We start from the raw sequence: 18,848 nt of genomic DNA, 5'->3' as shown, positions 1-18,848 counted from the left end.
TTAAAGACATTGAGGACAAGTGGAACACACATATGTATGTTTTTAAAAAAGAGCATTTCTATGTGCTGTGTTTCCATGGGATATTTTCAAAGAATAGATTTCTTCTACTGCAAACACAAATCAATAAGTTGCTGAAAACTTAAAAGTACTACGATTTGATAATTAAGATAGGAGATAATTAGAATTAGGCAACATGGTTGAGATTAAGGTAGCTTTGGGGACATTACTGTGCTTTGATGTACTTTCAATTTAACACACTGATGAAATATTTTTGTAGGAAAGCTTGAGACCCCAGAAGGGTTGGACTAGATTAGTATATGCATAGACCGAGGGCTAAACATGACACGGACCCATTCCTACTTCTTCCCAGGACAGTGTGAATTCGGAGTTCTTACTCATGTCTAGTGTACACTGGTTTGTAGTGTTAAGAAAAGCTTTACAACTTTTCCCGCTTTCCCATCTCTTTTCTCAAGATAAAATGTCACAGAGTTGGGAAGGTGGTGCCTGGGTTGGAGGGTGGTTGAGGTTGGTGAAGGTGTGCTAGGAGGGTGGAACTTCTTATTTCTATTCTTGTTGCAAAGAACAATATTGCGATCTTTGAAGGATGAGCCATTTTGACTGGGATCTTGGTGATGAAAATTCAAGAAGTTACCAACTCTATCATTAACAGATGCTGGCTGTTCAGTCAATGGGCAATGAAAGGCTGCTGTTTGCTTTGACGCTGTTGCTTCCCCATTGACTACTTGGTAGAACAATGCCTTAAATGGTGTGATCACATATATTAAAATGATAATCCACTGCTGGTTGAGTCAATTCTCACTCATAGTTGGACATTGTGGAATTGCTCCATAGAATTTCCAAGGCTGTAATCTTTACAGAAGCAGACTACCATGTATTTTTTCCTGCTGAGAAACTGGTGGGTTTGACCTGCCAACCATTTAATTAGCAACCAGGCACTTAACCACTGCGCCACAGAGTTCCTTTTGGAAAATGATGTTCATGCAAAATTACAGCAACACATTTCAGAACCTGTAAGTCAAAGAATGGTGTTACAATGGTTCTTATAACAATCCTGTTAGTCAAAGGCATATACTTAAGAGGCACATTTAATGTTTAACTCATAATCCAAGGAATATATTATCCTTTGAGACTTTCCCCCCAAATTTAATCTTATTTGTTATAAATAATTACTGAAAGTTAGATTAGCACATGTTAATCTCTCATATTAAAATGAAAAAAAATTCTAGGTTTTTAAATGTCACTGACAGTGAAAAAACTTAATTGAAAATAAAATTAAGCTCTAGGCAAAGATGAGGAAGAAATCACTACACGTTTTTAAGTTTAATCTCTTTTTATGCAAGTGTGTGTCCAGGGAGGACATATAGCAATTGAGCCCTCATCTAGGAGGTCTGGAGTCAGACTTTTGGATTTAAATCCAGTGCCCATTTCAACTGGTGCTGTGATCTAACGATGGCTAGGAAGCTTCTCTGTGCCTTGTTGTTGGTGTTTTTTACTGTGTGTGTGGTTTTTGTTCTGTCAAGTAAGCAGTATCACTTTTAAAAAATGTGTATACGTGGGAGTGAGGGAAAAAAGAGGAGCTGATACCAAGGGCTTGATAGCAAGTAAATGTCTAGGAAACAATGATGGCAGCATATGTACAGATATGCCTGATACAATTGATGTATGGGTTGTTATAAGAGTGTAAGAGCCCCCAATAAAAGAATATTTAATAAAAAATAGGTTTAGAGCAAAAATATTCACTCTTTATTGTTATTGACATTTGTCATTATTTAAAAACATATAACTGCTATAACATATAAAATAATTTATGATTGAGAAAAAAGAATGTGAATAAGAATTAAACCAATTTTGCACATAAGAAGAAACCTTACATATTACTTGCTATTATTATAATGAACTAGAATGTGGCCTAGAACCCAGAAAGAGGCTAAAGATAAAATAAAATTAGAGTAGGTAAAGTAGATCTCGTCAAATTCAAGAGCTAAAATGTAAGCACATTTTATAAGAGAAATGGGCCTTCTGTTGGAGTCTGTATTAGCTTAGCTTTTAAAAACTTATTAATGAAAAGGCTTATAATCAAAACTTTACAAAAACAAACATCCAGTTGCCATGGAGTCAACCCTAACTTCTGGTGACCCTACAAATGTCAAAATAGAATGTCACCAGAAGAGGTTTTTTAAATCATTTAATTAGGGGCTCATACAACACTTATCCAATGTATACATACATCAATTGTGTCAAGCACATTTGTACATTCATTGCCCTCATCATTCTCAAAACATTTGCTCTCCACCTAAACCCCTGGCATCAGCTCCTCATTTTCCCCTCGCTCTCCCCTTCCCTCTCCCTCACGAACCCTTGATAATTTATAAATTATTATTTTGTCATATCTTACACTGTATGATGTTTCCCAGTTAACCCACTTTTCTGTTGTCCGTCCCCCAGGGAGGAGGTTATATGTAGATCCTTGTAATCGCTTCTCCCTTTCCACCCCATCCTCTGTCCATCCTGGTATCGCCACTCTCACCACTGGTCCTGAAGGGATCATCTGTCCTGGATTCCCTGTGTTTCCAGTTCCTATCTGTACCAGTGTACATCCTCTGGTCCAGCCAGATTTGTCAGGTAGAATTGGGATCATGATAGTGGGTGGGAGGAAGCATTTAGGAACTAGAGGAAAGTTGTATGTTTCATTGTTGCAACACTGCACCCTGACTGGCTTGTCTCCTCCCCGCACATCACCAGACCTTTCTTCCGAGGCACCTCTGGGTGGGTTCAGTTAGTAGTAAAGCACTTAACTGTTTGTACCGCCCAGGGACTTTGATTATCAAACATAGTGATCCGATTTTCCTGGAGACAGCCAATCACAGAGTGAAACAGATCCATGAACCTGACTGCAAGGAAGAAAGAAGACGAAGTAAAAAAAATAATGACCTAGGAAAACCAAGCGTTTTTGGAACATTGCAAAAGGAATGTTATTTTCAAATAACTGTGTTCATCAGAATTTTCAGAAAGCTTTAAAAATGTACCAATTCCCAAGCATAAGAAGTTCATTTCCAATGTCTATTCCATAACACAATGGAATTGTAATATGATATACTGCATCGGGCAAATCTGCTTCAAAAGTCCTCTTTAAAGTATTAAAAAGCAAATATGTCACGACAGTGTACCTGACCCAAGCCATGGTGTTTCAATTACCCACATGGATGCAAAAGCTAGGTAAGAATAAGGAGGACTGAAGAAGAAACGATGCATTTGAGTTATGGAGCTGACAAAAATATTGAATATACCTCAGACTGCCAGAAGAAAGAATAAATCTGTTTTGGAAAAAGTCTAGCCAGAATGTTCCTCAGATGTGAGGATGGCAGGGTTTTATGCCCTGTGCTTTGAACGTCTCCCTCGAAGGTGCCATTCTCTGCAGAAGAGCGTTGTAAACTCATGGGAACCTGGCTAACTCAGGAGCGAATCGCCAGATTCAGAGCAAAGCTGGAATCGCAGGAGGTGGCGAGGAGACACACACCCTGTCACTGGTTTACCGATTCTAACACCAGCTGTTTTCCTCAGGGCACTCTGTTTTCCCCTTGAGTTCTGTCCTTTGTTGCCACCTAGAACTGCCATAGTTAGATTGACGTGACTTACTCAGGACGCAGCAGGCACAATCCAGTATGGGGATCAGAATATGGAAGCCTACAGGCAAAGGCTGCACGGCACCCCAAAGGGGAAAACACAGCCTTCCCTTCTTCAGTGCAGGCAGCTCTTTCAGCTCCTTTGAATTGTGCAAACCTACTCTTAACGCCCTTAGGATCTATTAGTCATGGTCGTGCCATCTGACCCCATTCATTCTGCCACCAGAAGCTTTCAGTTTCTCCAGCTGAAATTCTCGGCTTCACCCTAGAATCTTCCTAGTTTCACACCCTACATTCGATCACCTCGGACATTCAGTGTAGCTAACCTGTATTTCTCATCTGCAATAGCACCTCAACCCGTGTCGCTCCTCCCCCCGTAGACGGTTCTTAGCACACCGAGTCGTGCTTTGTGGAATATCTCTAGTTGACTGACAGCCCTGCAACAGTTCTTCATGCATGCATCATGAATGTCAGTCATCACACGATGCCTAGGAGGTCTCCGAGATCAAGCCACACCTTCCCTCCCTCATCTCATCTCCTGCTGTGGTCCATGACTCCTCTCCCCACCCTGCTGCTCTTTCTGTCTGGCCTTCATCTGCCAGAAGACCTTTGTCCTGACTGTTCCTTCTTCCTGGAATGCTTTCCCTCTAACCTGAATCGCTAACAACACCCACAATCCCCACCCACCATTCAAGCCTCTGCTCAGTGTACCTTTCAGTAAACTCTTTACCACTGAGTCAATTCTGCCTCATAGTGACCGTACAGGACAGAGTAGAACTGCCCCCGTGGGTGTCAGAGACTCTAAATCTTGCTGGGAGTAGAAATCCTCACTGAATTCTGGAGCAGTTGGTTTTTCCAATGGATCACTTTGATGTTTTTCTCCTGTGAATTCATTCAATGAATCTGAACTGCCAGCTTTCCAGCTGGAAGCCAGGTGCTTAACCATCGAGTCCAGTGACTGATATCCTGTACCACAGAGCTGCTTTTATGTGAGTGACACCCGATACCACAAAACTGCTTTTATTTCCCAGTAAAGCAACTGCAAGCTTCCCGCTTAAATTCGCAACAACTTCTACATCACCCACTCCCATTCTCCCGCCCCTTGCTGCTCTATTCTTTTTTCTCTTGCAGACATCATGTTGAAATACGAGATAGCATGCTTACTTTCTATGTTTATTATTTTTATATCATCACTCACTCCAAAGGAAACCCCAGAAGCAGGGGCATACGTGTTGCTTATTGATGTGTCCTGAGCTCTACAGCAGTGCCGAACACTGGTTGAATGAATGAGTCTTTCCATTAACTTCTTTTGCAAATCAGTTACCCTTCCCAATATCTGCCTCTGATCCTGCCTTATTCCTCCTCAATGACCCCCAGATTGAAATCTTAGAATCAGCTTGATTCTTTAACCTGTTATTGTATACAACCTATTCAATCAGATCCTTTCTGCTCTCTCTGTATCTGAAAGTCAGCTCCTGTTTACCAGTCAAGTCACTTTCTAGGTCCTCCAGTGCCTCGCCTCTGGATTGTGGTGTGTCCTCTCTCTGGTGTCCATTCCCTCCAGTGCATCTTGGGAACCTCTGACATACACGTTTTTCTGTAATACAGCCTTGGTCATGATGCTCCAACCTACTGAATAAACATTTTAGTCCAATGCTTAAATCTTAGTATAAGATGACCCCAGTGGGTTTTGGTAGGGCATGGATGAATGAAATCCTGTGACAGGCAGTCTAGGGAACAATTCTACTTTAGGGAATTTTCTCAAAATAGAAAAGCATCTTTTTCTCATTGAAATGTTAATTTGCTTTCCTAGGCCTTTAACTATTTTAAAAATAGACACCAGAATGTTATGAGTACAATGACGTGCCTACCACAAATTTTATTGATGTGAACGAAAAGAAGCTTTTTTAAGAGTACATAGTGGGAGATAAGATCAGGTATCAGGCTGCATCAGAACAAAAAATCATATCATAGTGAATTAGGTGGGGAGTGCGGAGTGGAAACCCAAAGCCCATTTGTCGGCCACTGGACATCCCCTTACAGAAGGTTCTCGGGGAGGAGACGAGCCAGGCAGGGTGCGATGTAGCAACAATGAAACATACAATTTTCCTCTACTTCCTAAATGCGCTCCCCCCCCCACTATCACAATCCCAATTCTACCTGACAAATCTGGCTAGACCAGAGGATGTACACTGGTACAGATAGGAACTGGTAATACAGGGAATCCAGGGTGGATGATCCCTTCAGGACCAGTGGTGTGAGTGGAGATACTGGGAGGGTGGAGGGAAGGTGGGTTGGAATGGGGGAATCAATTACAAGGATTTACATATAACCTTTTCCCTGGGAGACAGACAAAAGAAAAGTGGATGAACTGGGAGACGTTGGAAAGTACAAGACATGACAAAATAATTTATAAATTATCAAGGATTCATGAGGGAGGGGGCGGGGAGAGGGAGGTGAAACTGAGGAGCTGATGCCAGGGGTTTAGGTGGAGAGCAAATGTTTTGAGAATGATGAAGGCAATGAATGTACAAATGTGCTTGACATAATTGATGTATGTATGGATTGGATAAGAGTTGTATGAGCCTCTAATAGAATGAATAATAAAAAAAGAATATTTCTCCCTTTCCACCAACTATATCTTGGTTCTCCAGGTCTTGAGTATCATTTTATCCGAATACTTCACATGTCTGTTAGCTTTCTTTTTTTGTTCTTGTTATTATCAATATGTCAGTTACAGTCCAGCACAGCTGTGTAATGTTCTTCCTGTCTCCTTGATGTTCACCTAGAGTTTCCTATGCACATAACTCAAAGAGCCTGGGTGGTTCCCTGGTTAAGCACTTGGCTGCTAGATGACAAGCTGGCAGTTCAAGTTCATGGAATGAATTCACAGGAGGAAAACCTGCTGACCACCTCCTGCCAATATCCCATCTCTAAAAGCTGACACCAGCAGTCTTGCTGTGCCACATGGGATCTCTCTAACTTGAAATAGACGCAATGGCACAACAGCAACATGGGCACATCATTCACATGCTTGTTTGCTATCTCAAAGTTCCCTCTTCATTGTAGCTCTTTCATTCTCTTTAGGTATTAGCATTAGATTTGAGCCCTTTATAATTATTTTTTAGTTACAAGAGGTTTTTTTTGACACATAATTCACATACCATACTATTCAATGGTTTGAATACATTAAAAATAGTTGCATGAGCATCATCATAATTTTAGGAAATTGTCTTCATTTTGTATTTATTGTTCTTAGCTTCCCATTCCCTCCCACCAACCTACTCTGTAAAACCTGAAGAAACTATTTATTCTAGTTACTATCTCTGTAGACATACCTATTCTGGATTTCATGTGAAGAAAATCATACAAAAATAACAATAATAACAAAATAAAGCAGAAAAACCTCAGTACAAAAGTAATCAGAAGGTAATATAAACAATGACAAATTAAAAATGGGCCAAAGGGAGAACAAATAATAAGCTTTTACAATCTAACTTAATTCTATCTGTATTAGTTCACTTTCTAGTGCATCCAGTCTGAGGGCGAGGGATCTGATTCAGGTCCCTGGTCAACAGAGAGAGGGAATTTCACGTGGGGCCTCGGCAAATCGTTGTGGGTTTTTCCTGTCACTCATAGCCTTCTGCAAACTGCTCAGAAGTTAAGCTCTAATACAGTGATTTTCTTAGATCTTGAATTTTTTATTATTTACAATTCTTGGAGCACACATGCTGGTGTGCTTCTTTCATGTGGGCTTGTGTGTTAGGTGGGGCCCTATAATCCTGTGTCTCACAGCTTGGGCGGCACATCACTAAGAGGGGTGCTTGTGTGAAGACAAGCTTTTAAGACCCCAGACATTATTCTTTCTGATAGGTGGGCACCACCCACTTTCTTCACCACACTTAGGTATAGCACCAGTCTTCAATGAGCCTCTCTTCGGGGTAAGTTAGGTGTGAGTTCTTGTTTTAGCCTATTTATTTACTCATATATTCATCCATTTAAAAATGTTTTACAGTGTCTACGGTGCTAGACATATTCAAGAGTGCCTACCCTGTCTAACGAATATTACAGTTTTGTTGTGGGGAGAAATTATACGTGAGCAAAGATTGGTGAGGTGACATGTATGCTCCTCATTGTCTTTCCAGGCAAAGCTCTAGTCTGCAGTACAGACACAAATCTAACAGTTGACATATTTTGAATGAGCATTTCTGTGCCTGGGTGTGCTCGAACCAGAGATATATGCTCATAATTTTTGTGAATTCCTCACCTACAGCCTGGGCTCTTCTTTCCTTGACCTTATTGTCTGTCCCCCATGACTCCATTCCAGCCATGCCCTCCCCGATTGTCATTCAACAGAGCTCTTTCCGTTTGAAGTCTCAAACTCAGTTTATACTCATGAAACCATATTCTCCCTTCTCACACCATCGGATGTCCCCAAACCCTTGACCCATGTCTCCTCTCTTTGAATACCCTTCCCTCCTCATCCTACTCAGGCTCCATAATCTAGTCCTACTGCCCCTTTCTTCACGGTCTCTTAAAACACTCTCACCCCTATTCCTCAGCATATCCCCTGAGAAGCCCCCACCTCTGGATGAGCTCCCTCTCCACCCTGCAGCTGCCCCGCTGAGCCTTACAGGTAAAAACCGCAATGGGAATGTACAATAGGGTCAAAGTTCATGGGCAGTCCTTATCAGGCCTCTGGGACCTCTCCTTACTCTGGCAGTAGCTCTCCAGCTTCTCAAAGTGGGCAGCCAATTCTGTCAATAGAAATGGAGTCTGGAAATGATTTCTTGCTTTAACCAGGTGTTACTGCACCATTCCCTTTCCATTTCAGGAGCCCATGAAGCTCTGTGATCGGTAACACAGCTCATTGGTGTGAATGAAAGAGTTAAGTGGTCTTTCAAAATGCAGTTTAGTGGCCAAGGAAATCCAATGGGATTATATTTCATTTATTTCAAGAACAGAAAGCTGGTGCTAGAATATGGATGTTGTTTAGTTATTTATAACTAAAGAACCTGTAAGATCTTGTTAGTGAATCTAAAGCCTTGCTGGAGAGATTGCTTTGTGTTGTTTTCAGAAGCATGTGAGCAGTACATGTTTAAAAATAGAGAAACTTACCTTTATTCACTGTTTGTTTTGTTTTGCACAGAACTGAAGATATCAAGGAAAATGTGTTGGCTATTTTGCTCATTGTCCTTGTTTCCCTTCTTGGATTTCTTACATTGAACCAAGGCTTTTGCAAAGATATGTGGATTCTCCTCTTCTGTCTGGTCATGGCCAGTTGCCAGTATTCCCTGCTAAAGGCAAGATCACGTAGCATTCTTACCAGTAGCATGCACTCTCACTGAAGTGTTGTTGAACTTGTGAGGTGATGACACAGTACACTTCTGATTTGTATTCCAGAGTATTCAGCCCGATCCCGCCTCACCAATCCATGTAAGTCTCTATGCGCAGGCAAGTAGCTTGTTTTTCTCTTTGACAAAACAAGGAAAAGCACCATCTATTCAGAAGGCAAAAATGCATGGGTGATGTAAAATAGAAATATTAATGCATGGTGATCAAGTTCAGGCTAGGTCAGCGCATGGTGTGGGTGCCAATTAGGGTCAGGGAAGAGTGGGAGGAGAGTCCTTTCTGTGCCAGTGAATTCATGAATGGAAAGGTAGTGTGGCCTAGTGAACTGGACTGCAGACGGTGCAGTGAGACTTCCGGAGTTTCTGCCGCCTGATTCCCCATTTACTGATTTATGGTTGGAAATCTAGATGTAGCACTACATTTGCCCATTCATGAATGTTCATGTATGCAATTCAGTGATTATATGTATTACTAACTACATTAATATTTTTATATAATCATCACAAATACCCATTACCAACACTATCAACAGAAATTCAGTGCTTCATAAACAGTGATTACCCTCTCCTCTTATCCCTAGGAATCATTCTTAAACTCAAGCCTCTATAAATTTATTCTATGTATGTCAGCAAAGTGGAATCATCCAATATTTATCATTTTGTTACTGATTTCACTCACATTTTCCAGGTTCATTCATGTTGTAGCATGTATCAGGACTTGATTTTTCTTTATGACTGAATTATATTCCGTTATATGTACATATCGCCTTTTGTTTATAAATTGATTTGTCGATGAACATATAAATTATTTTTTACCTTTTGACTGTAGTGCCAAGCTACTGGCTACTGGCTATTTTGGTTATTGTGCTGAAATGTACATTGATGTCCATGGTCTGCTTACGTCACTGCTTTTAAATCTCTGGAGTAGATAGACAGGAGTCGTATGGTAGCTCTGTTTTAACTCTTTGTTCTTCTCCTGCTTTGAATAAGCAAAATCACTTGTGCACTCTATTCGTTGGTTTCTCTATGGGTAATATACACGGATCATTCATTTGTTTTTTGCAGGATGTTGACTCCTAATTTATCCGTTCAAGCGCATTTCACACACTTACCCTGTATTCTGGGTAATCCCTCGCTAAGATTTGGACACTCCAACATGGATTTAGTCCCTCGGCCTGCTCTGATGAACTCTGCCATGCTTGCACAGAGAACTCTGCCATTCTCTGACCCACGCGCTGCCCCCTCTCCTGTCGGCAGGGCAGTGCTTGGGTCTGAGACGCTGGGTCTCCCCCGACCCCTGCAGAAGCCCCAGCAAAGGTCTTGAACTGAGTTCACAGCCAGACAGTGTCCTAGCTCCTTAAACAGCCTTCTCTCTTGTTATGGTGAGCTCCCTCCAGCCCTACAAACACCTTCCAAGGAAAGGAAACGGATCTTTTCTCTGAAAAACTCATATTCAGGATTTAGGGTAATTTTAAATCTGTGATAGCTCATGTTTAGCTCTTAGTAATTAAGAAAAGCTTATAATTAGACGATCACATGGTGTACATTGCTGTCTTGTTAAATTCTCCTGTTCCCCGTAATTGGTTTATATATAATACATTTTCTTTTGTCCATGAATCTGAATGTCAAGATAAGTAGAAGCTGCATAATTAGGGGATTAAGATGTATTGTTATGAGTATCATCAGAAATCTGGGAAGGTGGTATGAGCAGAGAAGTACGGTTCTGAAATTTCTCCTGCAAGCTCATTCTGGATTTCCCATCATCCGTTTCTCTGCTCCAGGAAGCCTCTTTTCTGGCAATTGCACTTCAATGTCATGCTTTTCTGGATGACATGGGAAACGGGGGTCGTGTGCTATCAAGCATTCATTTCCGGCCCATACTTTCAGGAATAATAGAACCTGCCAGCAAAGGTGCATGGAAATGCAGCTGTGTAATCCCTATGAGTGTGTAATATCTGTTGCTATGACCTTTGGTCCTGATCTAGGTGGAGTTTTATTGTGTACTTCCTCACCGAATAGATCAAGCTACAATCACTTTCTATGAGGAAGCATGGTGCAGCGGGATAGCGAGACGTGTTGTCATAGTGAGGCACAGCCATCTCTTTATTAGAGTGACTAATTTGCTTCGCACAGATTTCCAGTGAGTGAGGCTTACTCTTCTTGCCATTTCTCTCACAAATGACTTGTCATTTCTCTAACAGTTCTGATGCGGAAAGAAAATATGCCAGCTATAAATAGTTCCTTTTGCAATATGACTGACCTAGATGAGTATCTAAAAGATTAACAAAGGGTCTCCAGTTTTTAATTAAAAAATAGAAAGGACCTAGTTAAGAGAGTAAAACAGGATGGAGCAGAATTGGTTCCCAAACCTGCCTTCATGGTTAGCCCTGGCTAAGTTTTCATTCATAAGAGGCTATTAAATGAACCAAACTTCTCAAACTATATTACTCTGCACCTTTTGGAGAGTGACTGTCAATACATTCAGCCAATTTTTGTTCTCAAGACGGTTGACTAAGTTTTCTTCTCTGCTTCCTTTCAGGAACATTAGTAGGAAAGTACAGCAAGTGGGTATCTGCTCATGTTTTCAGCAGATAGTGAAATAACAATGTGTGTGTGTTTTCTGTAGCCCTCTGGATATGTTAATATTACATTAAATGTAACTACTGACATGCTAATAGTTAGTGTACAACAGGTGCTAGGTCTAATAGAAATTGGTCTGATCATGCACGAAAACAGGTCACTCAAGGTTTTTAAAATTAAGGAGCATATACTGGAAGATGTATTGGCAAAATAATACTGGGGTTCAGGATACCAAAAATCAAACTCACTGCCATCAAGTCGAATCCAATGCATGGGGACCCTATAGGACAGTGTGGAACTGTCCATTATTTCCTGGGACTGTAACTCTTTACAGGAGTTCAAAGTTTGTCTTTCACCCACAGAGTGGCTGGTGGCTTCAAACTACTGACCTTGTGGTTAGCATCCTGTGTGGTCAATAGATTCCAATTTAATGAAGATCTGATTAACAATAACTACTAATGATAACCTATAACAAAGTAGTAGAGTACCTGAGAGGAAGCAAAACCCGGAGTAATGGGCACTGGAATCACTTCATGGAGGTAGAACCAGAGGCCCATTTCCTCAGCCACCTCGTTGGATTCTGAATCAGTGCATCTGGGATGCCCAGCGAGCTGTACTTGAACAAATATCCCATGTGATTACAGTGGAAGCAGTAAACACCGGGGTAACTAAAAGACACTGGAATTTGAATCCAGCCTTGCCAAGCATCACCTGTGGGGTTTTGGAAAAGGTACCGCTTTGAAATCTCAAATGTATAAGAGCAAAATAACAAAACACAATTGAATGGATGAAACATCATCTTTCATGTCAAAATACTTGTACTGAATTTGGTCCTGTGGAAACACTTAACAAATGTTTGCTCTAATAATAACCCCAGCTGGATTTAGCAAAAATTAAATTGGGCACTGACCAGTGAGGGGCTTAAAATACGAGATAGTAAATTCTCTAATTATTTCCCTTCCTTTCTCATATTCTATGGTGCATATTTGTCTTATTTCCTTGCTTACGAAGAGCCAAGACTGTAATTTTTATGTGTTCTCTCAGTGAACTCTTATTACTACACAGTGGAAATATTTGATATCTACTTCAGATAATATAAAAATCAAAAATGGCTTTTTCAAACCACCTTCTTATTTTAGAACAGTTTTGCACTCAACCAAAATTTTGAGAAAATATTACAGATTTCCCATATACCCTGTGCTTGAAGAGCAACACGCCCCCCCACCCCAAACAAACCAACAAAAATGCAAAGCTACCTCATAAGGTTTCTAGGGATGTCATCCTTATGGAAGCAGACCGGTTCATCTTCTTTCATAGAGAGGTTAGTGGGTTCAAACCGCTGACCTTTTGGTTAGCAGTCAAGTGTTTAACAACTGTACCATCAGGGAACATCCCAGGTGCACTTCTTCCCTTTAAAAACGTTTACAATAACATGTTATCAAGAGAAAAGGACATGATTTTTGGTAGAGGGGCAGCGAAGAAGAGGAAGACCCTTGGCAAGATGAACGGGCACAGTGGCTGCAGCAATGCGCTCCAAGAGAACAACGCTCGGGAGGCTGGCACAGGACTGCATGGTCTTTCGGTCTGTGCTGAGTTGGGCCCTTCTGAGTCAGAGCCAATTCGGTGTCCCCCAACAACAACAACAACAACAACAACAACAACAACAACAACAACAACCAAGCAAACACAAATATGGTACATTTCCCACAACTAATAAAACAATAATGATAAATTATTACTAACTAAAGTTTGTATTTGTCTTGATCCCTAGTTTTTTTTCTAATGCCCTATTCTGATGTCCAGTTCCTTTTAGGATACCATGTTATGTTTAGTCCTCTGAGCTATCATAGTTTCTCAAACTTTGCTTGTCTTTTGATCACCTTGGTAGTCCTGAAGAAGAAGAAAATTTTTGTAGGATGTCCCCTTGTTGGTAACTATCTGATGTCTTTCATTATTTGACTAGTTATGTATTTTTGTGAGGAGGACCACAGAGGTAAAGTGGGACTTTTACCACATCATATTAAAGATACGTTAAGGGTATAATATGTGACCATTCTAAAGAAAAATGACCCAACACAATGTGACAAATATGAAAGATTTTATAACATGCAGCTATAATTTTGATTTAGATACACTCAAAATATTGCGCCAGTTCATTGATAATTGAACCACCCCCAAAATCAAATCCAAGAGAGGATGTGCACGTTCTCTAGCCAATCAGGCCTCTTCACACTCCGAGCTCTTTCAGAAAAAGGGAAAACACTTTTATTTCTATTGCTTTCTCCACATTCTGCATTTGCTTCACACGAGTAACCCTGGCATTATGTGTTTAAAGAATCATAAATACGTGTGACATTTAATTGAAAGAGCCTGCAAGGATCCCGTGCCCGACACACGCCCCCTGGCTGTTGTGGGAGGTAGGGCAGGGTGGTGGCAAGACCAGTGATTATGCTGCTGGGGATCCCATCCTGACTGTGCAGCCAGATCTTATGTTCGTGAAGCCTTGGAAAGATATCTTTACATTTGTTGACTACTTCTCCCAAAGATGAACCTTAAAGCAGGTAGAATAGCACCTGGCATGGTAAAAGCAGAAGCAGCATTAGAAATTGTTGACATTGCTGATTTATGCCTGCCTCAGAAAAGAAGCTGTGCTTGGCTGGGCTGGGAATGGCGGGAGATGTGTACAGAGAGTTGACTGTGTTTGGAGACTGGAATGAGATTGAAGCAGGGGTGGGGGCAGCGCCTCTCTTTACAGTCCTAGTTCTGTCCCTTCCCTTTTCATGCACTCGAGCCACCGAGTCTTCTGAGTCCTGCAGACATCCTCTTTTCTTTGTTAAAAAAAACAAACCCCAAACTTCTTATTTTCTTAACAACAGCAACAATCTAGATGCTGTCCCCCAACTTTTAAAAAATCATTTTATTGGGGGCTTGTACAATTCTTATCACAATCCATATGTACATCCATTGTGTCAAGCACATTTGTACATATGTTGCCATCATCATTCTCAAAACATTTCCTTTCTACTTGAGCCCTTAATATCGGCTCCTCATTCCCCTCCAACTTTTAAACATTTTCATTGAAACTTCATCCATATATCAATCATTACCACAATAAATTCTAGAACATTTTCTTCTTCCTTATACTCATTGTTAGTGCAATTACTATCTAAAATTATGGCAAAAATATTCGTAGCAAAACATTCTCCCATTCAAGGAGTTCTGCATATATAATTCAGTGCTACTGATTATATTCTTCATGCTTTACAACCACTATTGATTTCCTTTTCCAAATGATTCCACCACCATTCACATAAACTCCATATACCCTAAGCAAAATCTCTTCCTCCTTCACCCATGGCAACTGTTGATCAAGTTTAGTTTTCTTTTATTTTAGCAGGTTTCTTGATATAATAGTTACATATCATACACATCCATAGTTAAATCACTTTTTAAAAGAGTTGCATGTTTATCATCACAGTCAGTTATTGTGTTCCATTCCCCTGCCCCATTCATGGTTTGCTCTCCAGATAACCCACTGCATCCATTCTTGTCTTTATGCATCCACTCCTTGTGTGCTCCATAAACTGAGAAACCTAACAGAACCACTACATAACAAAAAACAGAATGAACAGAAAGAAGAAAATGATAATATAAATATAAAAATAAATACTGTATACACTCAAATATACGCTGACCCAAGTATAAGCCGAGGTACCTAATTATTACCTGGGAAACCAGAAAAACTGATTGACTCGAGTATAAGCCTAGGGTGGGAAATGCAGGATGTGAATTAACACAGAGACCAGAGGGGAGAGACAGAGCGCAGCCACAGACACATCTTTACTAGTTCAGCTGCCGGCTTAAGTGAATCACTACGGGTACTTCTGCGAATTGGAGCCGTCCATGTCACAGGATGGCTCTGATTGGTTAGATGTGAGTAAACAAACATTCAAAGTCCTGCACTGTCAGCGGGGCTTTGAACAATGGAGGAACGGTAATCATCTGCGAGATGTTACACCTCGCTGGAGTACCACTCACCCGTGTATAAGCCGAACCCCAGTTTTTCAGCACATTTTTTTGTGCTGAAAAACTTGGCTTATACACGAGTATATATGGTAATAAGAAAGAAATACCACCAACGATATTAAAGAACCCAGAGAAGAAATTTCTGTCATGGAACAAGCGAAAAATATTTGATCCTAGAGCTAATTCAGGTAGGTCAAGAGGGAGGTCAACTGACCAAGTATCATATTACAAGGGCATGCCCCTACCCCCCAAAACTGGAAAAACTCCCCTGGGTGGAGCTTTCAAATACACCTTTTCCCCTAGGTGAGCATCTAGCAACTCACTGCTCTGAGTTAGTGCACCCAGTGGCGTCAACTGGGTAGGTTCTCTCTGGTCACAGCGAATTGTTTCATAAAAGCAGTTTCACTTAAACCTCATCTTTTGTGATGGCTAATTTAAGAGAGCAGCGTGTGGCTGTGAAATTTTGTTTCCTGCTCGGGAAAAATACCACAGAAACTGCTGTGATGTTGAACACACTTTACAACAACAGTGGCACGGGAAGAACTCAAGTGTATGAGTGGTTTTCTCTTTTCAAAAATAGGTCAAATACCGATTGATGACAGACCTTGTTCTCAACATTGATCAACTCCTGAATGGATGAAAACGTCGACAAAATTTATGCACTTGTGCTTGAAAACTGATGACAGCCCATCAAAGTGATGGGGAAGTTAGCTATCTGGACTATGTTGGAGCTTGGTTTAGTGAATTTTAATGGAATATTTGGAAATGAGAAGGATCGCTGCGAAATTTGTGCCTCAGGTTCTGACAGACCAGGAAAAAGAGCTTCAAGTGGAAACATGCCATGCTCTGAAAGAAGCGCTTCCAAGCGACCCAGACTTTTCCCCACAAGGTCATTGCTGGTGATGAGACCTGGTGCTACTCTACAGCCCCCAAAGCAAACATCAGTCAAGCCAGTGGAAGACGCCATCGTCACCTCACTGAAAATAACAGCTCCGCAAGTGAAATCAAAGTTCAAGACAATGCTCATTTGTGGTATTTTTGTAGTGAGGGGATCGTGCATTTAGAGTTCATTCCACCAGGTCAGAAAGTTAATTTAGCTTTCTATTTAGAGGTTCTGAAAAGATTGCGAAACAGTGTGCGACAAAAAAAGGCCAGACTTGTTGCAGATGGGAGACTGGTTTTGCTCCCATGACAGTGCACCCACTCACGCAGCCATCTCTGAGCCAGTTTTGGCAAAAACCAGCATGCTTCTCTTGCCCCATGCTCCTTACTCACCTGACCTCCCTCTGTGAAACTTCTTTTTGTTTCTGTGAGTGAATAGGGGCATGAAAGGGCAGTGATTTGACAAGATAGAAAAGATGAAGAGAAAAATGAGGGAGGTTCTGTCATCTATCCAAATAGATGAGTTTGAAAATGTTTCCAAGAATGGAATGGCAAATTTGGCAAATTTGTTAAGTGAAATGGAGTGTACTTTGAAGGTGATAAGGTTTTTTTTTTTGGTAAAAAATTAAAATACATAGGTTTGAAAACAATCTGGATTTTTTTGGGGGTTCCCCTCATTTACCATGTTTCAATCCACCATGACCAAGTGTACGATGATTTCTGTCTGATAGTGAAGCTGTTTGAGTACTTGCTTTTCACTAGATGGGATCTGCCAGAGGCAGATAGTCTCTGACTAGATGCTATGCAGGCGGATGTTGGGCGTCCACTGTATCCAAAGCCTTCTACAAATCGGGTGTTCATAATTTAAGCTCTGATACTTTACCTTTCATCGTATTGGTTTTTTTTATCATCATCTTTGGATCACATCGGCTGGTATGCTTCTTCAACGTGGGCTTAGTTGATACTGCCCTTAGATGGCTGCTTGTTCGAATACAAACCTTTAAGATCCTACACACTCTTTCATTTGATAGCCAGGCACCATCTTCTTTCTTCACCACACTTTGCTACACCACTCTTATCTTCAGCGATCTCTTTATGCAGGCAAGCATCGAGCAGGGCCATGTTATAAGAACTAACTGAAAACAACAAAAAAAAAACTAACTGTTCTTGGATGGAGGCTATAAGTAAGTGGGGGCCTAGAATCCACCTGCTCGTCCACAGGTCATGAACACCTGTGGTTCAGTTTGGTGATAGAAACAACCTCCCCCCAAACAAACAAACCACCATCACCAGCAACAAAAACCAAACAAAAAAAAAAATCCCCACCCCCACCAAACAAAACTAAAGAAAAGAAACAAGAAGGAAAAACATCGTCAATCATCCTCCTGAGGTCTAAGGCGATGGCATTGGTGACTTCAGTAAGCTTTCCTATAACCTAGACTGTAAGGTAATGTTGATGTGAGGATTTTATGTGAGTACAGTCCAACTTGGAGCTGCAACCCATGAGTTGTTACTTTGTGCAGATTGATTTTTTTTTTAGTTGATTTAGCTCAGTTTACATTGAGCTCGGGGGTTAGTTCTAGGGGAAAATTCCATGTGCCATTTCTCCCAAGGGAAGATCCTGGCCTATCAGATGAATACCTGTCATATTAATGGAAGGGGAGCATTGCGGTACTAGATGTATGGTGGTTCTGGACCTCCTTTCACTGGACACCTACTAAGCCAGGGGTCCCACCAACGTTCCTACGACCAACATTCTGCAGTCTTGGTGTGGCCGTCTTTTGCTTACTGCCCATCAGGGCATTTCATCCTAAGTCCAAGAGTACATGTAGTTTTGAGGTAGGGCCCAGTTTGTTCAGTCGGGCTCCCACATCGGGTCCATCTGGTGTGGCCCTTGAGGGATGCCGTGTTGCCTGTGAGCCAGCATCCAAGGTCATCATAGTGTTTAGTACATGGCATGGTTCACAAGGGTTGGGTAGAAATGTATTGCATGTGCCTACCTGGAAACATTGAACCAGGTTTATTTTCCACTTAGTTTCCCTGCAATTATTATTTAGTATACCTTCATGTTGTGAGGTTGCTTCTCCCCATTACCCACCAAACTCAGCAACAGAACTATCAGGGCCTCCTCTGAAATAGGGATACCCCCATCCCCTGGTCTGAACTTGATTTTCCAGTAAAATTCCTCCTCTTTCCTGTCGAGTGACTTGATTTTTCATGACCCTATGTCACTGTTGTGTGACATCAAGTGGGTGGTCTTCTTCCTTTTCCCCACTTCTTGAAGACGTGCCCCCAGTGGATGTGAGGCCTCTTCTTTCTAGGTGGTTCTTCACATGTGCACATTAGGGGGCGTGATTTATGGTTC

General features: G+C 41.2%; 1 protein-coding gene across 1 annotated transcript in view; it reads left to right on the top strand.

The window, feature by feature from the left end:
• PCNX2 (pecanex 2) overlaps positions 1-18,848 on the top strand; it is a 357,992-nt gene that overhangs the window by 104,851 nt on the left and 234,293 nt on the right. The window contains exons 11-12 of the mRNA XM_075532150.1: positions 8,794-8,947; positions 9,048-9,080. Coding sequence (XP_075388265.1) covers positions 8,794-8,947; positions 9,048-9,080 — 187 coding nt within the window. The remainder of the gene's footprint in view (positions 1-8,793; positions 8,948-9,047; positions 9,081-18,848) is intronic.

This window comes from Tenrec ecaudatus, chromosome 1 (genome assembly GCF_050624435.1).
Source record: "Tenrec ecaudatus isolate mTenEca1 chromosome 1, mTenEca1.hap1, whole genome shotgun sequence".
Lineage (NCBI taxonomy): Eukaryota > Metazoa > Chordata > Mammalia > Afrosoricida > Tenrecidae > Tenrec > Tenrec ecaudatus.
This window is presented reverse-complemented; position numbering and strand designations above follow the sequence as displayed.